The sequence below is a fragment of the Marmota marmota genome, unplaced genomic scaffold (genome assembly GCF_001458135.2).
Source record: "Marmota marmota marmota unplaced genomic scaffold, marMar, whole genome shotgun sequence".
Classification (NCBI taxonomy): Eukaryota; Metazoa; Chordata; class Mammalia; order Rodentia; family Sciuridae; genus Marmota; species Marmota marmota.
Genome location: NW_025999932.1, coordinates 44,126,842 through 44,146,033, shown reverse-complemented (window position 1 = coordinate 44,146,033; position 19,192 = coordinate 44,126,842). Strand labels below are relative to the sequence as shown.

Genomic DNA, 19,192 nt, shown 5'->3' with positions numbered 1-19,192 from the left:
TAAAGACAGCAAAGGCATAAATGTTCATAACTTAATGGTCTCTTAGATATGACCAGAAGCAGAAGTAGCAAAAGGAAAAGCTAGCCAGGTGCAGAGGTAATCTTTAAGTTGTTTTTGTCAGGTATTTTGGTCACCTGTAATCCCAGTGACTCAGGAAGCTAAGGCATGAGGTCACGTTCAAGGCCAGCCTGGGCAACTTATGAGACCCTGTCTTAAAATAAAAAGGGCTGAGGATGAAGTTAAGTGGTAGAGTGGTCCTGGGTTCACTCTGTAGACCTGGGACAGAGCTGGGGGAGGAGAAAGGAAAAAAAAAATGCGATTCAAAGGACACTACCAAGAGAGTAAAGTGAGAACTCAGGCATTTACAGATGATATATCAAAAGGGACTATTATCCACAATATATAAATAAATCTAAAAATTCAACAATGAAAGACAAATGTCCCAATTTTAAAATGAGACAGGTATCTGAATAGATAGTCTCCCAAAGAAAATACACAAATAACGAATAACTGATAAGCACATGAGAGGATGTTCAGTGTGATTAATCATCAGGGGATTGTAAGTAAATGCCACAATGAGGTATCCCCTTCAGGTGGCTGTGATCAAAAGAGGCTGAAGGGCAGGGAGTATAGTGAAACTCAGTTGTGGAGCGCTTGCCTGGCTTGGCCCCGGGTTCAGTCCCCCACTCCTGAAAATAGCCTAAAAACAGAAAACAAACCAACAAAAACCAGACAATAAAGAATATCGGCAAAGATATAAAGAAACTGAAATGTTTGTACATTGCTGGTAGATGCATAAGATAGTGCAGTCATTTCAAAAAACAGTTTGATAGTTCCTCCTAAAACTAAACATTGAGTTAATATATAACCCAGATAACCCAACAATTCCACTACTGTACATATACCTAAGAAAATTGAAATGCATGTTTACACAAAAACTTGAACATGACTACCTCTGGCCACATTCACAATATCCCCAAATTGGAAACAACATATAAAGCATCAGTTATTGGATAAGCAAAAAGTAGTAAAGTCATACACTGGATTTGGACTTTAAAATAAAAATGAACATGGCCAAATATTACATGATTCTATTTACATGAAATGTGCAGAATAGTCAAACTCATAGGGATACAAAGTAGAGTAGTGGTGTCTAGGGACTGGAAAGTGACGGCTAAGGTACAGGGTTTCTTTTGCATATAAATGAAAAAAGTTACAGAACTAGATGGCAGTGTTGGTTGTACGATTTTGTGCATGTGCTACAAACAGCTAAATTATTTAAAAACTTCAAAGAGTGTATTTTATGGTGTATGAATTGTATCACCGTAATACATTGAAAGAAAGAAAGATAATTCCAGAACTTGCCTGGCTTTGGCATAGAAGTCATATTTTCATTCTCTCCAGGAACACAGGGATGGCCCTGCTGGGCTGGAGCTCTAATGTTATCTTGAGACATTTTAGAGAATATTACGCCTGCCTGTGGGGTGTGAGAACTTCTCTAGATTGTTCTTTACTCTCACCAGATTTGTTGTTTTTTTATTTCCATGTTTAGACATAAAAGGAAAATGATATAGTAAAGCATCACATAGAATATTCAAGACTATGAAAATTAAAACTCATCCTGATAATTTGATACTCTGGAAAAAATTACTAATTAAAATAATGAATAATAATATCCTCTAAGAAGGGCTCACTGTTGAGGGAAGGAAGGCTTGCCAAAGAAAGGACTTGTTTTTCTAATTTCCTAGCGGTTCTTGTTTTTGTTCACCCTTCTGTCCTTTCTTGTTTGTTCTCTTGGCCCATATTACTTTGTCTTCTCTGCAGACTTTGGTGTTTCCAACCTTATATTAGGTTGAGTAGAGCATAAAATTCATTAGCTTTGAATGCCATGAGTTAGTGGAAAGAATGTTGAAATCAATTGGGGCTTTTGCATATTCTGAATATGCAGAGGTAAGATAGGTGCTTTATTTTTTATGTTCAATACTATATTCTTCTAAAATTCATAAATACCTGCATTTCGTATTTTACTACTTATTCTTGACAGTAACACTATTTACTTTAATATACCTCCTAACATTTTAAATTATTATTATCTACACTTTTGAGAGTATAAAGGTGGTAACTCCATGATATTTTGGGCAATTCAGGCTTTATTTTAAATTCCTCATAGACTTATTACATTATTTGCTATAATAAAGAAGTAATATGTATTTATTTGTTGAAATTATAGAATTGCTAGGATGGTAAGAGAAAATATCATGAAGAGACTTTTGTTAATATCCTCATCTCCTCAATTCTTTATGAGAACATATAGATACTTGGAAGCACCAAAAACTTTATAGTCATAAATTTCATAGTTCTTAGTTTGGGTTAATAAGATGAGTAGGCACTGAAAACCATATTCTAGGAGCAAGATGTTTGTGATTAGGCATGAATTGACTGGTTGTTTCTCTTTTTCCTTAACATGTGATGCTTTATGTATTTTCTGTTCAGGTTTAAGAGCAGGACTAGCTGCTTCGATTGCTGGGAGTTCCATTATCAACAAAATGTTACTAGCAAATATCGATCCTTTTGGTGCAACGCCATTTATTGACCCAGATCTAGATTCAGTGTAAGAAAATGTTTTTGCAATTATTTTTCTTTTGGCTTTTCTTATTTCTTCATAATGTGAATTATAGCATATATGTATCGTGATGTGTGGCTCCATATATAAAAAGAGTGATCAGAAAATTCGGAAAGTTGATAATAAGAGGCACATTAAGCCCTTGGAAATTCAGTGATGTCTCTGGTCTGTCCAGAGGCAGTCAATTTCCCACCTGTTCTCTTCCAGAGCACGTTCTGGCAGAGGAAGCACAGGTCTGCTCACTTCTCTCTGGAGGCTCTCACTTATCAGGTGCCTTTACACCTGTGTTTCTGCTGTTCCCTTTCTCTTCTTTCTTCTCAGTCTTGCCAAATCTGCCATCTTTTCATACCCAGCTTCTAGATTTTCTTATTTTGGGAGCTTTTATCACATACTGACCTCTTCCTTTCTCAACATTTCTATATTTTTAGCAACTCAATTTATACTTTTCTTGGGCGGGGGTTGTGACTCAGTGGTAGCACACTCGTCTGGCATGTGTGAGGCACTGGGGCACATGTTTGATCCTCAGCACCACATATAAATAAACAAACAAACAAACAAATAAATGCATTGTGTCCATATACAACTAAAAAAATATTTTTTTACAAAAGATATATTTTTTCTTTCCATTTGGCCTTTGTTATATCACACTCCATAATGACATTCCTCAAAGTACCATATTTTGAACTTCCAACAGTACTTAGAAGAATGGATTGACTCTAGTAGCTTTTTATGCAAATATTTTCCCATTGTTAAGAGTCAAAGGGGAGAAGACTTTCTAATGGTTGAAAAAGAGGAGTAAGGCCACCTAACTACCAGGCTCTTCCCATAACCGTCTTCACCTATCTGGTAGCAAGAGACTTATAGAGAAAATAGAAGGACTGTGACTTTGTTAAATTTAATAGAAAACAATCCATTACTTTGTCTCTGCTTTTCCTTGCCCTTTATATCACATGTACCAAAAATTGTACACATGTACTATGGCTATGCACATAGCATATGTATATAGGAAGTAATTCCTACCGAGCTTTTACAATCTTCTGTAAGGAGTAGAAGCTTAACTGATTTTAAGTGCTGTTTTGTGAACAAATTTAATTGTTGTAATGAACCTGAAATTAACCTTTATGTACTTTTCCTTATTGTCGCAGAGATGGATATTCAGAAAAATGTGTCATGAACAATTACTTTGGGATTGGATTGGATGCAAAAATTTCATTAGAATTTAATAATAAGAGAGAGGAGCACCCTGAAAAATACAGGTAATTTTGAAAATAATGTTATCACCTGAAGGCGGTTTTTACTTTAATTTTATTCATTTCTTTTGCTTGCTCTGCCTTCATGGAGTAAAATTTCCTGAGATGTCCACGGATATTTATTTTTAGGAGCCGAACTAAAAACTTGATGTGGTATGGAGTCCTTGGGACCCGGGAATTATTACAGAGATCATACAAAAATTTAGAACAAAGAGTTCAACTTGAGGTAAGTTCATGCTAAAGTAAAGACATTTCACATTATCTTATTTAGAAAAATAATTTCATCTGTAGGGCTAATATGACCTAAATTCCCCTTGATTAGTGATTAAATGTTCAGGAGGAAAAAAGATCAAGGGAGTGACTTTTTGCTAACGTAGGTATAAACACTGGACATGAACCCACACTTCACCATTGTTGTCATTAGCTCCTGAAAGTGGAGTCGCAGTGCCCATGAAAATGTGGAGTCATGGGAGTACATTTATAGGATAGGGTTTTTAGTGGACTTTCTCATTTCAGTTTCCCAGTTCTGACTCAGTTCTGTAATACCCAGAGTTTCACAAATCCCTTAAAATAACTTTTATACTAAGTACAGTCTTTTAATTTAAAATATGTATTTATTTTTGTTCCAATTATTTCTAATAGCAAGTCAGTGAAAGAAAAAGATTTTGAGCATTTAGGGTTTTTTTTTTCCACTATTTTTTACTGATTTAAATAGGAAATTAAAAGATTTTAAGTCTTCTTTGATCACAGAAAAAAAATAAAAAAGGTTGGGGACATAGCTCAGCAAAGTCAGTTAAACTGTGAATTTCATTTTCTTCTACCCTTGGTTCAGTCTCACTGTTTATGATGACAGGTGTGTCTTTTGTATCTTGTATCCTTTTATAACCAGATATTTTTAAAATATATCATTTAGTTGATAGCAATTGAGCCAGGCACCTCTTTAGTTCATATTCTTGTTATGATAACACTTAAAATAACAATGCTTGGTTTGATTTACTGATCAGAATATTTCAGACTTAAGATTTGTATATTTTTCTGTATGTATGATATACTTTTAAAAGCATTGGGTTTGCGGGGGGAGGAGAGGTTTGTTGTTGTTGTTGTTGTTTATCTTAACACTGGAATGTGGACTAAAGAGGTACATGGCTCAGTTATTATCAACTGAATGTTATAGTGAAGATAAAGACTTCCACTCTAAACTTATAACTATGCTTGTTAAATTAACGTAGAGATAACCAAATGAAAAGGCACACTCATACATTGCTGGTAGGACTGCAAATTGGTGCAGCCAATATGGAAAGCAGTATGGAGATTCCTTGGAAAACTGGGTATGGAATCACCATTTGACTCAATTATCCCACTCCTTGGTTTATACCCAAAGGACATAAAAACAGCATACTACAGGGACACAGCCATATCAATGTTTATAGCAGCACAATTCACAATAGCTAAACTGTGGAACCAACCTAGATGCCCTTCAGTAGATGAATGGATAAAAATAATGTGGTATATATACATAATGGAATATTATTCAGCATTAAAAGAATAAAATCGTGGCATTTGCAGGTAAATGAATGAAGCTAGAGAATATAATGCTAAGTGAAATTAGCCAATCCCCCAAAACCAAATGCTGAATAATTTCTCTGATTTAAGGATGCTAATTTATAATATTCTGTGAGTGTGTGTGGGGGGGATTAAATGAACTCTTCATAGGGCAAAAAGGGAAAGGAGGAGGGAGGTAATGGGGGGTGGAATAGGGGTAGGAAAGATGGAGGAATGTGATGGTCATCATTACCCTAAGTACATGTAAGAAGACACAAAGGATGTGATTCTGCTGTGTACAACCAGAGATATGAAAAATTGCGCATTCTATGTATAATATGAATTGTTATATATTCGGCTGTCATATATAACAAATCAAAATTTTTAAAAAAGATGCAAAAATCAGGAAGGATCACATTTTGTAAATGCTATTTTTCATAGCCTCATCACCAGATCAACTTAGATGTCCTCCTGTGTCTTGTGTATTGTAATCCTTCCTTTTCTAATTATGTCTCTAGTTGTTCACACTCCATAAGAACAGGTAGGGAGTTGTGTTTGTTTTCTCCAGTACTGAGCACAGCACCTAGCCCTCTCTTGAGTAAATGAACAGGTAAATGATGATTTAGTGTAATTTGATAAGATGGGGTTATTAAACTCATTATAAATTGAAACTGTAATTCAAAAATGATATAATACCCCTAACCTACCAAGCATCATAGCTTAAGTTTGCCTACCTCAAATGTTACATTAACCTACAGTTGGACAAAATCACATAGCACAAAGCCTGCTTTATATAAAGTGTTGATTATCTGATGTAATGTATTCAGTACTATACTAAAGGGGGAAAACAGAATGATTAGGTATACTTTTACAAACTGTTCTGTGATCAAGCCCTATGACTGACCATCTTTAAAGTTTAAGGAGTTATCTGGAATCAGAATGTCTGGTGGGTCTTAGTTCCTGCAAGAAACTTGGCTCTACAAACATAGATTTGCCACTTCAACTTGATGCCCAGGTTATTAACAGGATATCTTACTCTTATACAGCTGCTTTTGAACTCCATTTAAAAAGGTTCTGAAGCAGTAGACCCTTTGACATTCTGGTAAAACTCTGGACCCCTTCTACAAATGTTTTTGAAGTGCATTGTATAAAATACATAGAAACCAATAATATTAAAATAAATTAACAAAAAAATTTGGAAAGAGGAGTACTGGGGATTGAACTCAGGGACGCTCCACCACTGAGTCACATCCCAGCCTTATTTTGTATTTTATTTAGAGATAGAGTCTCACTGAGTTGCTTAGCACCTCGCCATTTGTGAGGCTGGCTTTGAACTCTTGATCCTCCTGTCTCAGCCTCCTGAGCCACTGGGATTACAGGCATGCACCACCACGCCAGGCCAAAATATTTTTAAATTGTTTAAAAGTAATGTATGTTTCATTGCCACATCAAGTGAAAATCTAGTGGCATGTCTAATAAATACTATAATTTTAAAGAAATGATGAACATAAATGATATCTGAAACATTTGTAATATACAAAAAAAAAAACTGTATTTCTATTGACAGTGAAATTACAGGTATTGCTAATGCCTGTTTGTTGTCTACATTTATAACTGAGGACCATGCTAAATTCCAGAGGTTAGTGAACATAAAAGTTTTATTTTTATCATCAAGTTTAACAGTCCCTCTGAAACTATTCATGGACCCTGGGTTTCTGTACCTCAAGTTAAGATCCTTGATATAGAAGTGTATGTTAAATGATACATGAAGAAACAAATTAGTAAAACAAGACATATAAAAACAGAAAAATTAAAAGTAGAGAATTCGCTGGGCCCAGTGGTACACGCCTGTAATCCCAACAGCTCAGGAGGCTGAGATAGGAGGATCACAAGTTCAAAACCAGCCTCACAAATGGTGAGGCACTGAGCAACACAGTCCCTGTCTCTAAATAAAATACAAAATAGTGCTGGGGATGTGGCTCAGTGATCAAATGCCCCTGAGTTCAATCCTCAGTACCCTCCCCCCCGCCAAAAAAAAGTAGAGAATTCTTTGCCATTTAAAGTAAATGAAGGAACACCTTCTGTGTCCAAGAATAACAGACCATGGAAGGCCTGTTGTCTACAAATTAATTTCCCTGATATGATGGTTCACTTGAGATAAAGGCGAAGAGATAGCCCCATCTTTAGAAGCTCTTTCCAGAGAAATCTCTGCATCAGTGTCAGTCCAGAATATTGTGGTATGAAAGGAGACTGATTTCAAGTCTCAACTTTGAATTTGTGTGGAAGAAAGACTTTGGTTTCTCTGTCTACACAACAAATGAAATAATACTTCTGTGCAAATTATAATTCAGTGAGCTAAGGTATAAGAAATAACAGTGTAAACTGAAAAGAATTCTACATGTATAAATTTTGTTTCCCAAGCCATCAATTTTGGTTCTGAAATACACCCAACTTTCAGAATCATTGACTGAGATTTATAATCTTTTGGGAATGCCAAAAATATAAAATAAAATCACAGTAACACATCTTGCTACTCTTATGATAGAGAAATCCTTGATATTCCTATCTCAGCCTCCCAAGCTGTTGGGATTACAGCTATAAATAGGAAAATCTCATTAAATTTTTAAACATTTTGATTAAGAATGGTTGACTTTTTGCCTATAGTATACCTAACTTACATGTGTCAAGGAGCTTTTCCTATTTATTAACTGAAATAATGATTGCATACTGTTTTGAATCCTTTAAATACTAAGATAAAATGAAGAAAAACAAGTCGTTTTTAAAAAACAAGATCCATCTGTAAGCTATAATGAAATAGGTATTGGAGAACAAATATTTGTTTATTTCACATTTTTGGTTACTTAAACTATTTCTATAATCTGTTTATACTTTGTAAAACCTAAATAAATTTTGGTTATTAGATAGAAATAGTGATTTCTATCTTTGTTTAGTTTACTTCAATAATAATTAGTCATAACTACTGGTTAAATTATTTTATACTAGTTGAATTTTACTGAATTCTGCCTATACCATCACATTTAATTGTTAGAACTTTATGAGTTAGGGCCAAGCCTGCAATCCCTGTGACTTGGGAGGCTGAGGCAGGAGGATTAGAAGTTCAGAGCCAGCTTTAGCAACTTAGCAAGGCCCTGTCTCAAAATAAAAAAATTTTAAAAAGGACTGGGGATGTGGCTCAATGGTTAAGTGCCCAGGGTTCAATCCTGGTACTTTACATGGTAGGTATTGTTATTCAATTCAGAGGAGGAACTTGTCTAAGGTCAAACAGCTGATAACTGAAGGAGCCATCACTTCAGATTCACTGCTTTGTTACCATAAAACAATATGTAATCATGACTAAAGAAGGAAATTCACTGACTTCTGATTATGTGTTCTAGGTGCTTTCCTATACCTCATTTCATTGGCCACACTAAGTGTTAGCAATTATTAACCCATTTAACAGTTGAGCAAAATGAAGCTTTGAAAGTTTAAGGGACTTACTCAAAATACTCAGTGAGAGAATTCAAACCAAGCCCACGATCTTTCCACTATCTCACATTGCTTGGTCAGAGTAACAGAACAGGACAGATATATTTACAGACAAACACACACACACACACACACACGTACACATCTGTCCTATTCTATACATATACACACACACATATATATATATATATAAAAATAATATATATTCACACATGCATATACACATATGCAGATACACACACATATGGAGACAGGTATGTATATGCATGTGTATATCTGGAGTCTCATGGCATTTTGCAACATCATGAACCACAAATGGAATGTGGGATGAATGGGACAATTATAAAAGGATATAATACTCCCGAAGTTTTCTTCCTGAATATAAGAAAGTTTTCGGTCATGTGATGCTAATTTGTCAAATCTGTGCTGCTTGTGTTTTTCCTATGAGACTCCATGACACAGACATTAAGTACTTCACTTGTGTTTTGCTTAATACATAATGGTTACATTTGGCAGTATACATGGCACTTCCTTCTGAAAATGTTCATCTTATTCCATTCATGCTTGCAAATAAAGTGCATCCATTAAACAGTTTTAAAATTACTTCTTTTATATTTACAGAGACAGCATTTTTTCCATTTCCTTTAACTTAGTCATATTAATGAAAACAGCTCTTTCTAAAGCACACAGATACCAGTTTAATGTATTGAATTTAGAAAAAGTTCATTATTCTACTAAGTAATTAATATTCATTTAACAAGTATATATTCAGTACTAGCTATATGCCAGGCATTGGCCCTGAGTGCTGGGTTACAATGTAGACCTGTAAATATTGAATACTCAGCCTGTCTACTGGTTAACACCGTATCTTCGGGAAAGGAAAAGAAATTGTAAAAATCTCATGTAGAGGTAAATAAAACATATGAGGTCTCAATTATACCAGTGGTTGAAAATGGATTCAAACTAGATTCTCATTTATTCTAAATGTTAAAGACAATTTTGATTGGGCATTAAAATGCCATTTTTATGATGTTAATAATTTTTAACATGAGACTTATTTAATGGAGGTATAGAATCTATTTTAAATATGACATTTGTAAGCTCTTCTCTTTTTAAATAAAGCTTAAGCTGGCATGGTGGCACAGACCTATAGTCTTAGCAACTCAGGAGACTGAAGCAGGAAGGTGGCAAGTTTGAAGACAATCTGGGAAAATAAGTGAGGCTCTGTCTCAAAATAAAATGGACTGTGGGTGTACCTTGGTGGTAGAATGCCCCTGGGTTCAACTACCAGAACTGAGCACGCGCAGGCAGGCACGCGCGCGCACACACACACACACACACACACACCATTTTTTTTTTAAGAGAGATTGGACACACCATCTTATTTTACTTTTATGTGGTGCTGAGGATCGAACCCAGCGCTCCGCGCATACCAGGCGAGCGCATTACTGCTTGAGCGACATCCCCAGCCCAACCATTTTGAAGTCTTAAAAGATAAAAAAAAAAAAAAAAAGGTTTAAATCTTTCCATTAAATCAAATGTTCATTTAGTTTCATTAGGTGGCTCGGTTTAAATACTGATTAATTTTTTTTTAGTTGTAAATGGACACAATACCTTTATTTTATTTATTTATTTTTGGTACTGAGCATCAAACCCAGTGCCTCACATGTGCTAGACAGGTGCTCTACCACTGAGCTACAACCCCAGCCCAAATACTGATTAAATTATTGTGATCATAAAATTTATGTAACATAATTATACTCATTTTCTTGAGTAATTTAAAATATTTTTAATTTATATATAAAAATTATACATGTTAATGGGGTACCATGTTATAGTTTGGTACATGTACATATTGAATAATGTTCAAAACAGGGTAAGCACATGGATTTCCTCAATCATGTATCATTTCTTTGTGGTAAAAACATTCAGTCCCTTTACTGATTATCTCCTTCTTAATAGCTGGGCTCTAAGACTTAATAGAGTAAAGCAAACAACATTAATTTAATAAATAACATTTGTGAAAAGGTAACAATTCTGTTTCTACTCAGTAAAACTTATTCACATATATAATTACTTCACCAACGGTATTACTTTTGTCATTGTTGTTTTCATTTAAGTGGTACTTTTCATTTGAGTGAGTAATGAGAAGGCAAGGAGTGTCAGGTGCTTTCCAACAAGCATGTTTTTTGTTTGGCTTTGATTCTGACTCCTTGAAAAACTCAGCTTTAGAGTTTAGCCAGTAACCAGTTCCTTTTAGAGAGGTGTTACCAACGTGGGCTGGACCAGAACCTGCCCTTAAAGAGTTGCTTTCAAAAGGATGCCTAAACTCATAAAGCAAGTGAGAATCTCTCAAGTGGCCGAAAAGGATTCAAGAAAGTTACTGCCTGATTTGAGGGGAAAGAAGAGGGAAAGCATTTATTTCTAAATGCAGTTTTCTGTAGCAGCTTTTATTTATACTTTCAATTTTTTTTCAATTAAGAAAAAAATAAGATAAATGCCTTTGTAATGTGTAGGAATGTACTTACAAGAGAACAAACATAACCAATACATTTTGCTCCCTCACTCTTTGACTTTGGTGTTTTACTATCCTCCAAACTAATGGTGTTGCTCTTGAAGTCTAACCTCTAGGCTTTTGTACTTTGCAGTGTGATGGGCAGTATATTCCTCTCCCCAGTTTGCAAGGCATAGCAGTGTTAAACATCCCTAGCTATGCAGGAGGCACTAACTTCTGGGGTGGAACCAAAGAGGATGATGTAAGTAGCAAAATAGAAATAGAGTCTGTTACCTCAACAATGATTCAATTCATGTAATATCTTTTAAAGATGTACTTTTAATATTAATTTAATGTCAGAATGTTTTACACAGGGAAAGTATGGGGATAGAATAGATTTGTTCAAGGTTTTATTTAGATAATTTTTCATGGATTTACTCTAAAATTCCTTATTCTGGGATGTAGGTTACAATTTGGGGGGTAAATGCAAAAGCATCTACTTCAAGAAAGTAAATTTAGGATATAAAGAAAGGAAGATCTTGCTTCTTAATTTTATACCTGTATTAGTTTTCTACTGCTGCTATAACAAATTAACACCAATTTAGTAAAAACACAGGTTTACCATCTTACATTTCTATATGGTATAAGTCTGACAAAGTCTCCCTGGGCTAATAAAATCAAGATGTCAGAGGGCTGTGTGACTTTGGAAGCAGTAAGGGAGAATCTGTTTCCTGTCCTTTCAGCTTTTAGAAGCTGCTCATGTTCCTCCCTCAGGTTGGATTTTCATTGCTTCACTCTAGTCACCTTTTCTGCCTTCCTCTTTCACTTTTTAGTGAGCCTTGTGATGACTTTGGGTCTACCCAGAGCATCAGGATAATTTCCCCATCTCAAGGTCCATAATTTAATTGCATCAGCAAAATTACTTTTGCCACGTGATTAATCAACAGTTGGAAAGTTTGTTTCCTGATATTTTCAATGAAAGTTCTCAATTTGGATACTACTTGATGTTTTTTTTTTAGAATAATAATTATTTATGACAAAGAAAAAGAGGGGGCAAAAGAGGGAAAGTCAAACAGTCTAAATTTAAATTTTTAAGTAATTAATTTTGTGAAAAGGCATCTAACATAAAGAAAAAGAAAGTTTATGTGAATTTTACCACCTGAGGTTTCTGTTTCCATAGTTCAATACCCTAAAAAGTTATTGTATTAAGATACAAGGCACACGTGCATGCTGCTTATAATACCTTGAAAGATCTCCCTTAGAATAACCAAGTGAACTGTATCATAATTTGCATGTTCATTAGCTTTAACCTGATGAAACTGTTTCACCTTTTGGATTTCTTAGATTTCTAAAAATTACAGACATTAGCTTAGCAAAACATCTGAATTATATATGGCAGATGTTTGCTGCATTTATACCAAGATAAAGCATTTAAAAATGCATTAGTCCAAACAGTGCTTTATGTAAATGAGTCTTCTATCCCTATGCAAAATCCTTTTTAAAAATTACATTTATTTTAAGCCATCTTCAGTGATTTTTTTTTCTTGGATTATCATTTTCTAATGTTTATTTGCTTGTTGCTCACTATTTTTATGTTTCTAAATATAGACAGATAGCAGGGTTTACATTATTTGATGTACCACTTTACCAAAATGTTCAGTGAAAATGAAACAGTTTTTCCTTTCAGATATTTACTGCACCATCATTTGATGACAAGATCTTGGAAGTTGTTGCAATATTTGATAGCATGCAAATGGCAGTTTCAAGGGTCATTAAGCTGCAGCATCATCGAATAGCCCAGGTTTGTTTCTCTGACTATGCTTCTTGGGCCATGGAGGGCTGGGGGCCGCTATTCCAAATGACAGCTGCCCTGAATATGCTTCTGTATGATATTGACTTTGCTGTCAGGTCAGTTCTTACTGTGTCATCATAAGTGGTTTAGCATAGCATTCCATTCCCACAGAATGGCCTAAATATCAAGCCTGAACACATGCAGAGATTGATGGTCAATTTCTCAGGATGACTTATACTCTAAAACAATGTGTTTTATTTCAGTGCCGCACAGTAAAAATCACCATATTTGGTGACGAGGGAGTTCCAGTGCAGGTGGATGGTGAAGCATGGGTCCAGCCTCCAGGGATTATCAAAATTGTGCACAAAAACAGAGCTCAGATGCTAACAAGAGACAGAGTATGTAACAACAACAAAAAAATTATTCTGGAATTTTATCAAATTGTTTTTTTTAAATTCTAAATTGTCACGAAAAATAGGAAATGGGAAAGATTTAAATTCTCTTAAATCTGACATTTAAATCATTGTGATTTTAAATATGAACAAATATTCAGTTTTGTTTTAAATTAAATATTTTTTTAAAAGCTTTAGGCTTATATTGAGCAAAAGTACACAGAGGACTCTAATTGTATTCCCACATACATCCTTCTTCCTGTTACACACATATTCCCCTATTATTAATATTTTGCATTAGCGTGGTACTTTTGTTACAACTGATAAGCCAATATTAATATGTTATTAACTAAAATCCTAGTTCACATTACTCTGTGTTGTGTACCGAGGAGTTTTGACTTGTATCCACCATTATAGTGTCATGCAGATAGTTTTACAGCCTAAAAACCCTTAGGGTCCACCTGTCCATCTGTCCTCCCTTATTACTGGAAACCACTGATCTTTTTACTGTCTCCATTAGTTTTGTCTTCCCTATAGTACATATTTTTAATTAAGGTCAACCCTTAACAAATAAGACTGACAATATTCATGCTATCTAGTAAAATAGTTAAGATAAAATAGCAAAGTAAAATAAAATGGTAAAGACTGAAGCATAAATTGAAGAAATAAACATTGAAACTTAAAGTCTTTTTATGTTCAGTGATATATTTATCCTTATCAATCACATTACTCTTTTTTTGGTGTGATACATTGGAAAACTTTAAAATGTCTTGTTTCATGTTTGTAGTTTATTGAGTCAGGTGTTACAGAAAAAGAAAGCATAGTTTCAAAGATTTTCATATAATGTCTAAATACACATTTATCTGAGTCTCAGGGCTGTTACACAAAACATTTACTGCATTACTACTTTTAAACAGGCCTTTGAAAGCACTCTAAAATCTTGGGAAGATAAACAGAAGTGCGACACTGGTAAAACAGTTCTTCGAACCCATTTGTTCATCCAACATGCTGTTGACCTGGCAACAGAAGAGGTGTCGCAGATGCAGCTGTGCTCCCAGGCTGCAGAAGAGCTTATTACTAGGTAGGAGGTTCTGCCGGCTTTCCAGACCATGAGAACTCTAGTCTTAGCAAGTTTTGTTTTTTAATTTGTAGTTTTAGTTGCTTGTAGAATCAAAAAGGGGTGCATTTACTGCCTCATGTTTGCCTCTATAATTGCCACTCTCCTTTATCAAGTCCTCAGACCAGATCTTATACTTCTGAAAACATGATTAATTTACCCTGCCACATAATACTCTCTTTTACATATGATCTTCACACTCTATTATTCACTTGCATATTGCCTTATAATTATTAATTAAATGTTCATGGAATGTAGAAAGAAGCCCAAATATTAACCCTGTTCCCAAAGAGAGTCAGATTATTTAAAATAAAAAAAAGAGTCCCTAGAACCAGTTTCTAACAAGTATGCAACAGAATTTAGAGAACACACAAAAATTAATTTTTGGTAGACAGAAAGGGAAGAGATAAGACATAGGTACTGAGTATAAAATACATGAAAATCACTAGAACCAGAAGTGAGCTTCAGAGAAGAAAGACTTCTTGACTTCTCTTCACCTAAATCTTCTCTACCACATGGATATAAATGGAGCTACTTTACTGTGAAGATTATATAATACCTGAAAGGTAAAGCACATCATGTCCAGCTCTACTTTTTGGGTATCATATGATATCTATAATATGATATAATTAGAGGATGTGACAGGTTCCAAGTTGGACTAAAGATTTTAAATTACATTACAAATATTGAGGAAGAGATTTCAGTTGCCAAGTAGAAATGGTCATCTGAACATTAATTCTTTCCCATTCTTTGAAAATTAGGAAAACATTTACCCAAATCTGTTCTTTTGATAAATTATCTATTCTCCATGGTTGCTCAACATTATTGATGCTATAATGCTGAGATTCATTTGTAGGTTCCTTTATAATTTGTATACCAATTGCAAGATCCTTAAGAATTAAATTCTTCTCTTACTCCTGATTCAAGTGTGTAGGACTTCTGATACTTTTCTGTTCTTTCTAGATTAAAGATCTTTCTCCTTGAAGATGTCAGAAGCAAAAAGTATTTGCCTACTCTTGCCTTCTTTCTCATCTGCAAACTTTGCATTATTTTCTGATAAACTTTTCCTCCTTCCTTTTCTTTGCTTTGGGGACTTCTAGGATTTTTGCTTTCCAGAAACCATTCTTAGAGGTTTGACTACTCGAGGAGTGTGGCACAACAGGCTTTGGAATTGAATGGAAGTAGATCCTGGCTCTATCACTTATTAGCTCTATACATACACTCAATCTCTCTGAGCCTCAACATCTTCATCCATGAAGTGGAGAAAACTAATCATAGCTACCCCTTAAAGTTGTGAACATTAAATTAGATAATGCTTGTAAAGCACTTAGTATACAGATGATATATATGTTCCCCTAATTTGTATACAGATGATATATATGTTGAATTTGAAGTTTCAATAAGTAAAAGTTTCTATTCTATATTTGTGATTCCTCTCTTTCCAATGATACTGCCAAATGAAGTATCACTCCATTTTGTTAGTAGCACTTCAAAATGCTTATTTCTGATTATGAACCTAACATTTTACATAAAGAGTTTTTAATTTTTTTTGTTGCAATGAGGTCTACATTTTATAAATATATCCTGTGCCCTCCATAATTAAGCAGCCATTTAAAACTTTTTTTTCCTTGCTGATATTTATAGGTTATTTTTTTCCCAACTACTTCTATACTCCAGGAAAAAAAAATCAGCAATGCCCCCAAAGTTTTTTGCTCACTTGTTTTGTTTTCATTTTTAGGATTTGTGACGCAGCCACAATTCACTGTCTTCTGGAACAAGAACTGGCCCATGCGGTGAATGCATGCTCACATGCACTGAATAAAGCCAACCCAAGGTGCCCGGAGGTGAGGATCTCATGGTAAATTCTCATTCCATGGATTCTTTTGGTATTACACATATGATCTTAATGCTGTAAAATATGCCACATCCTGTGAAAGAAAATGATGTAGTCCATATGAGTTTCTACCAGAAGCTTTTGGGAAATTTGTCAACAAATTTTTTTATTTTCCTTTTTCTCCCATGTTTTTCACTCCCCATTTTTTTCTATTTCACTTTCAGTCATTTGCCACCTTCCTTCAAGTGTTTCTCCTTTTAACTGCTATCATCTTTCCTTAGTCCTTTCATACCCTCTCTCCTGCACCTTAATCAAGGCCAGACTTAAAAATCAGTGTGCATTCTGTTAGAGATGTTTGCTCACTTTTGAAATTGTGCACTGAAATTACTCCTACTTCATTTTGTTTTGCTGAATTTTAAGTTGATACTTATGTAAAATTTTTAATGCAGAAGTTAAATAATAGAAGAGAGAACATAACTATCTTAAATTGTAAAACACAGTACAATGGTATAGTATAGAGAAAACTGATAGTGTTATTCCTGTAAGTAAATTGAAATTACTTAAATTAGCATTTAAGTAAATGCTAGTTCTCAAGATTACAAATATAAAAAGCAATTTGATTGAAAGTGAAAGTCAGTAAATAGACCTAACTAGAGTTGACACTGAACAGCAAATGGGTGAAGGGTACCAACTCCCATACACAGTCAAAATTCTGTGTTTAATTTTTGACTCCCTAAAAGCTTACCTCTTAATAGCCTGCTGTTGACTTACATCAAAAGCCAATTCACCCATAATTTGTATGTTATATGTATTGTGTACAGTTAGAAATATGCAAACCATGAGAGATCACTTGAGTGATGATTTGGTGAAGAGACATCTGCTCAGGTGGAGGTCATTAGTGTCACGGGACATTTTAAGTGGCTATTATCAACACTTGAGCTTACTGCAATTGCAATAGGAAGTGGCTATGAAATTATTATAGTAGGACAGTATTACTAAGATTAATTTTATACTGTTTACATTTCTCCCAACAGTGAATGGCATCATGTAAGGTTTGTTTCCATTTTTGATGGATTTTAACTTTTTATTGGAGATTTGTGCCTATAACAGAATTTTGATAGATTTTCTAAAAACTGTGATGTGAATTTAAATCATGAATGAATGTAATTTAAAGTATTTACTTACAGTGGAATCCTAGTTTAATGCAGAATTATGTGTCTTTGATATTCTTCTTTTCTAGAATCTTACAAGAGATACTGCCACTGAAATAGCCATCAATGTGAAGGCGTTGTATAATGAAACAGAATCTTTGCTAGTTGGGAGGGTTCCTTTGGTAAGAAAAAGAAGTGATTGATAATATCACAATGAATAAATAATTATTTGGGCCTTACCTTCACTAGGGAATGTGCATTCAGTAGACCCTAAGGCCCTCCGGCCTTCATTCTCGGACCTTCCTTTTTGCCAGGCTTTTGCCTTCCAGAAAATATAGGGCTAAATTTGGAAGTTATGATTTAGGCTAACAGAAGTAGACATTCCCCTCATAGATGTCGTTATGTGTTTATATAGCATCCTGCTCTCCCAGTCAGCTTTGAAAGACCCAAGTTTTATAAAATGTAGTAGTCATTCCTCAGCACTCATTTATGCATAAAAGTAGAGGGAATAATAGGTTTAATGCCCCAAATTAACATTTGAAAAATTATTGACATGGTTCTTCAGATTTATTTAAAGAAGTCACTGTGTAGATGCAGCATTTCAAGAACTAAATTTCAGGAAATATCCCTAGTTTAACTCAGTTTGATCCTGTAAGTCAAGTTTAGGTAAGTCTAAATCTGACACAGTCCACTGACCTAAAGGATAAATGCTAATCCAGAGTCAGTCTTTCTTTAAAAATACCTCACCATTGTCAAATGTTCTAGGATGTTGGATCTTGTCGCCACCTAGAGTTCACTTGAGGCGTTTTCACATATGCTGTGGTCCCTATGTGGCATGCCTCATAACTGTTCTAATTGATAAGTGGTGATCTCAGAACATTTTGTTTGATAGTAATTTCATCTCTGCTTGGGTAAATATACACCTAAATAAAGTCATAGAAATCATTAAAGTCATAATATTTGTGCTAGGTGGTGTATGAATGGGAAGTCCTTCCCATAGCCAGCCTAAGTAATCATGCTTGAAATTTCTGTTTAACTGTAGGCCAAAAAAAAGTACCACTCTTGGAGCATCCTTTGCTCTGAGAAGCTTAAAGGCAGGATGAAGGCCAATGCCCTTTCTATATCCTCCTTGGGATACAGAAATACAGCTTCTATGGGACAAAAGGTAGCTGTCTCTACTATGGCCTTCCAGAAAAACTTAGGGAGAAACTTCAGTTATCTCTTGATAAAATCAATGGAAACATCCACTTGGCTGTTTTGGGCACTCCTACTGTTAAACAGAATCTTCTCCTTTTCTAAAATAAGTCCTATAGGAAATCCTGTGAGTTGTGACTTGGGTTCCAATTTTTATTTTGAGGATATGTGTTTTTTCTGTTACTTGAATTACATTTAAGATAATTTCTGACAAGAACTAGAAGCATGACTTTGTCCTCAATACCAAAAGTACCCTCTTTGTGCTACTTTATAATTATCTATCAATTGTATTATGTGAAAATGGAAACACACCCACC

The 19,192-nt window shown here is 34.6% G+C and overlaps 1 protein-coding gene across 9 annotated transcripts in view; it reads left to right on the top strand.

The window, feature by feature from the left end:
- Dgkh (diacylglycerol kinase eta) overlaps positions 1–19,192 on the top strand; it is a 190,827-nt gene that overhangs the window by 150,575 nt on the left and 21,060 nt on the right. For 8 of the 9 annotated variants that reach the window (XR_007346817.1, XR_007346816.1, XR_007346815.1 and 5 more), the window contains 9 exons: positions 2,494–2,611; positions 3,769–3,879; positions 4,003–4,099; positions 11,550–11,657; positions 13,083–13,196; positions 13,451–13,585; positions 14,497–14,660; positions 16,435–16,540; positions 17,771–17,863. Coding sequence is in view for 5 of the 9 variants with exons in the window: in XM_048800975.1 (XP_048656932.1) it covers positions 2,494–2,611; positions 3,769–3,879; positions 4,003–4,099; positions 11,550–11,657; positions 13,083–13,196; positions 13,451–13,585; positions 14,497–14,660; positions 16,435–16,540; positions 17,771–17,863 (1,046 nt within the window). In the remaining 4 variants the exon portion in view is untranslated. Of the gene's footprint in view, positions 1–2,493; positions 2,612–3,768; positions 3,880–4,002; positions 4,100–11,549; positions 11,658–13,082; positions 13,197–13,450; positions 13,586–14,496; positions 14,661–16,434; positions 16,555–17,770; positions 17,864–19,192 lie in introns of all 9 variants that reach the window. The other variant, XR_007346818.1, reaches the window with a different exon arrangement.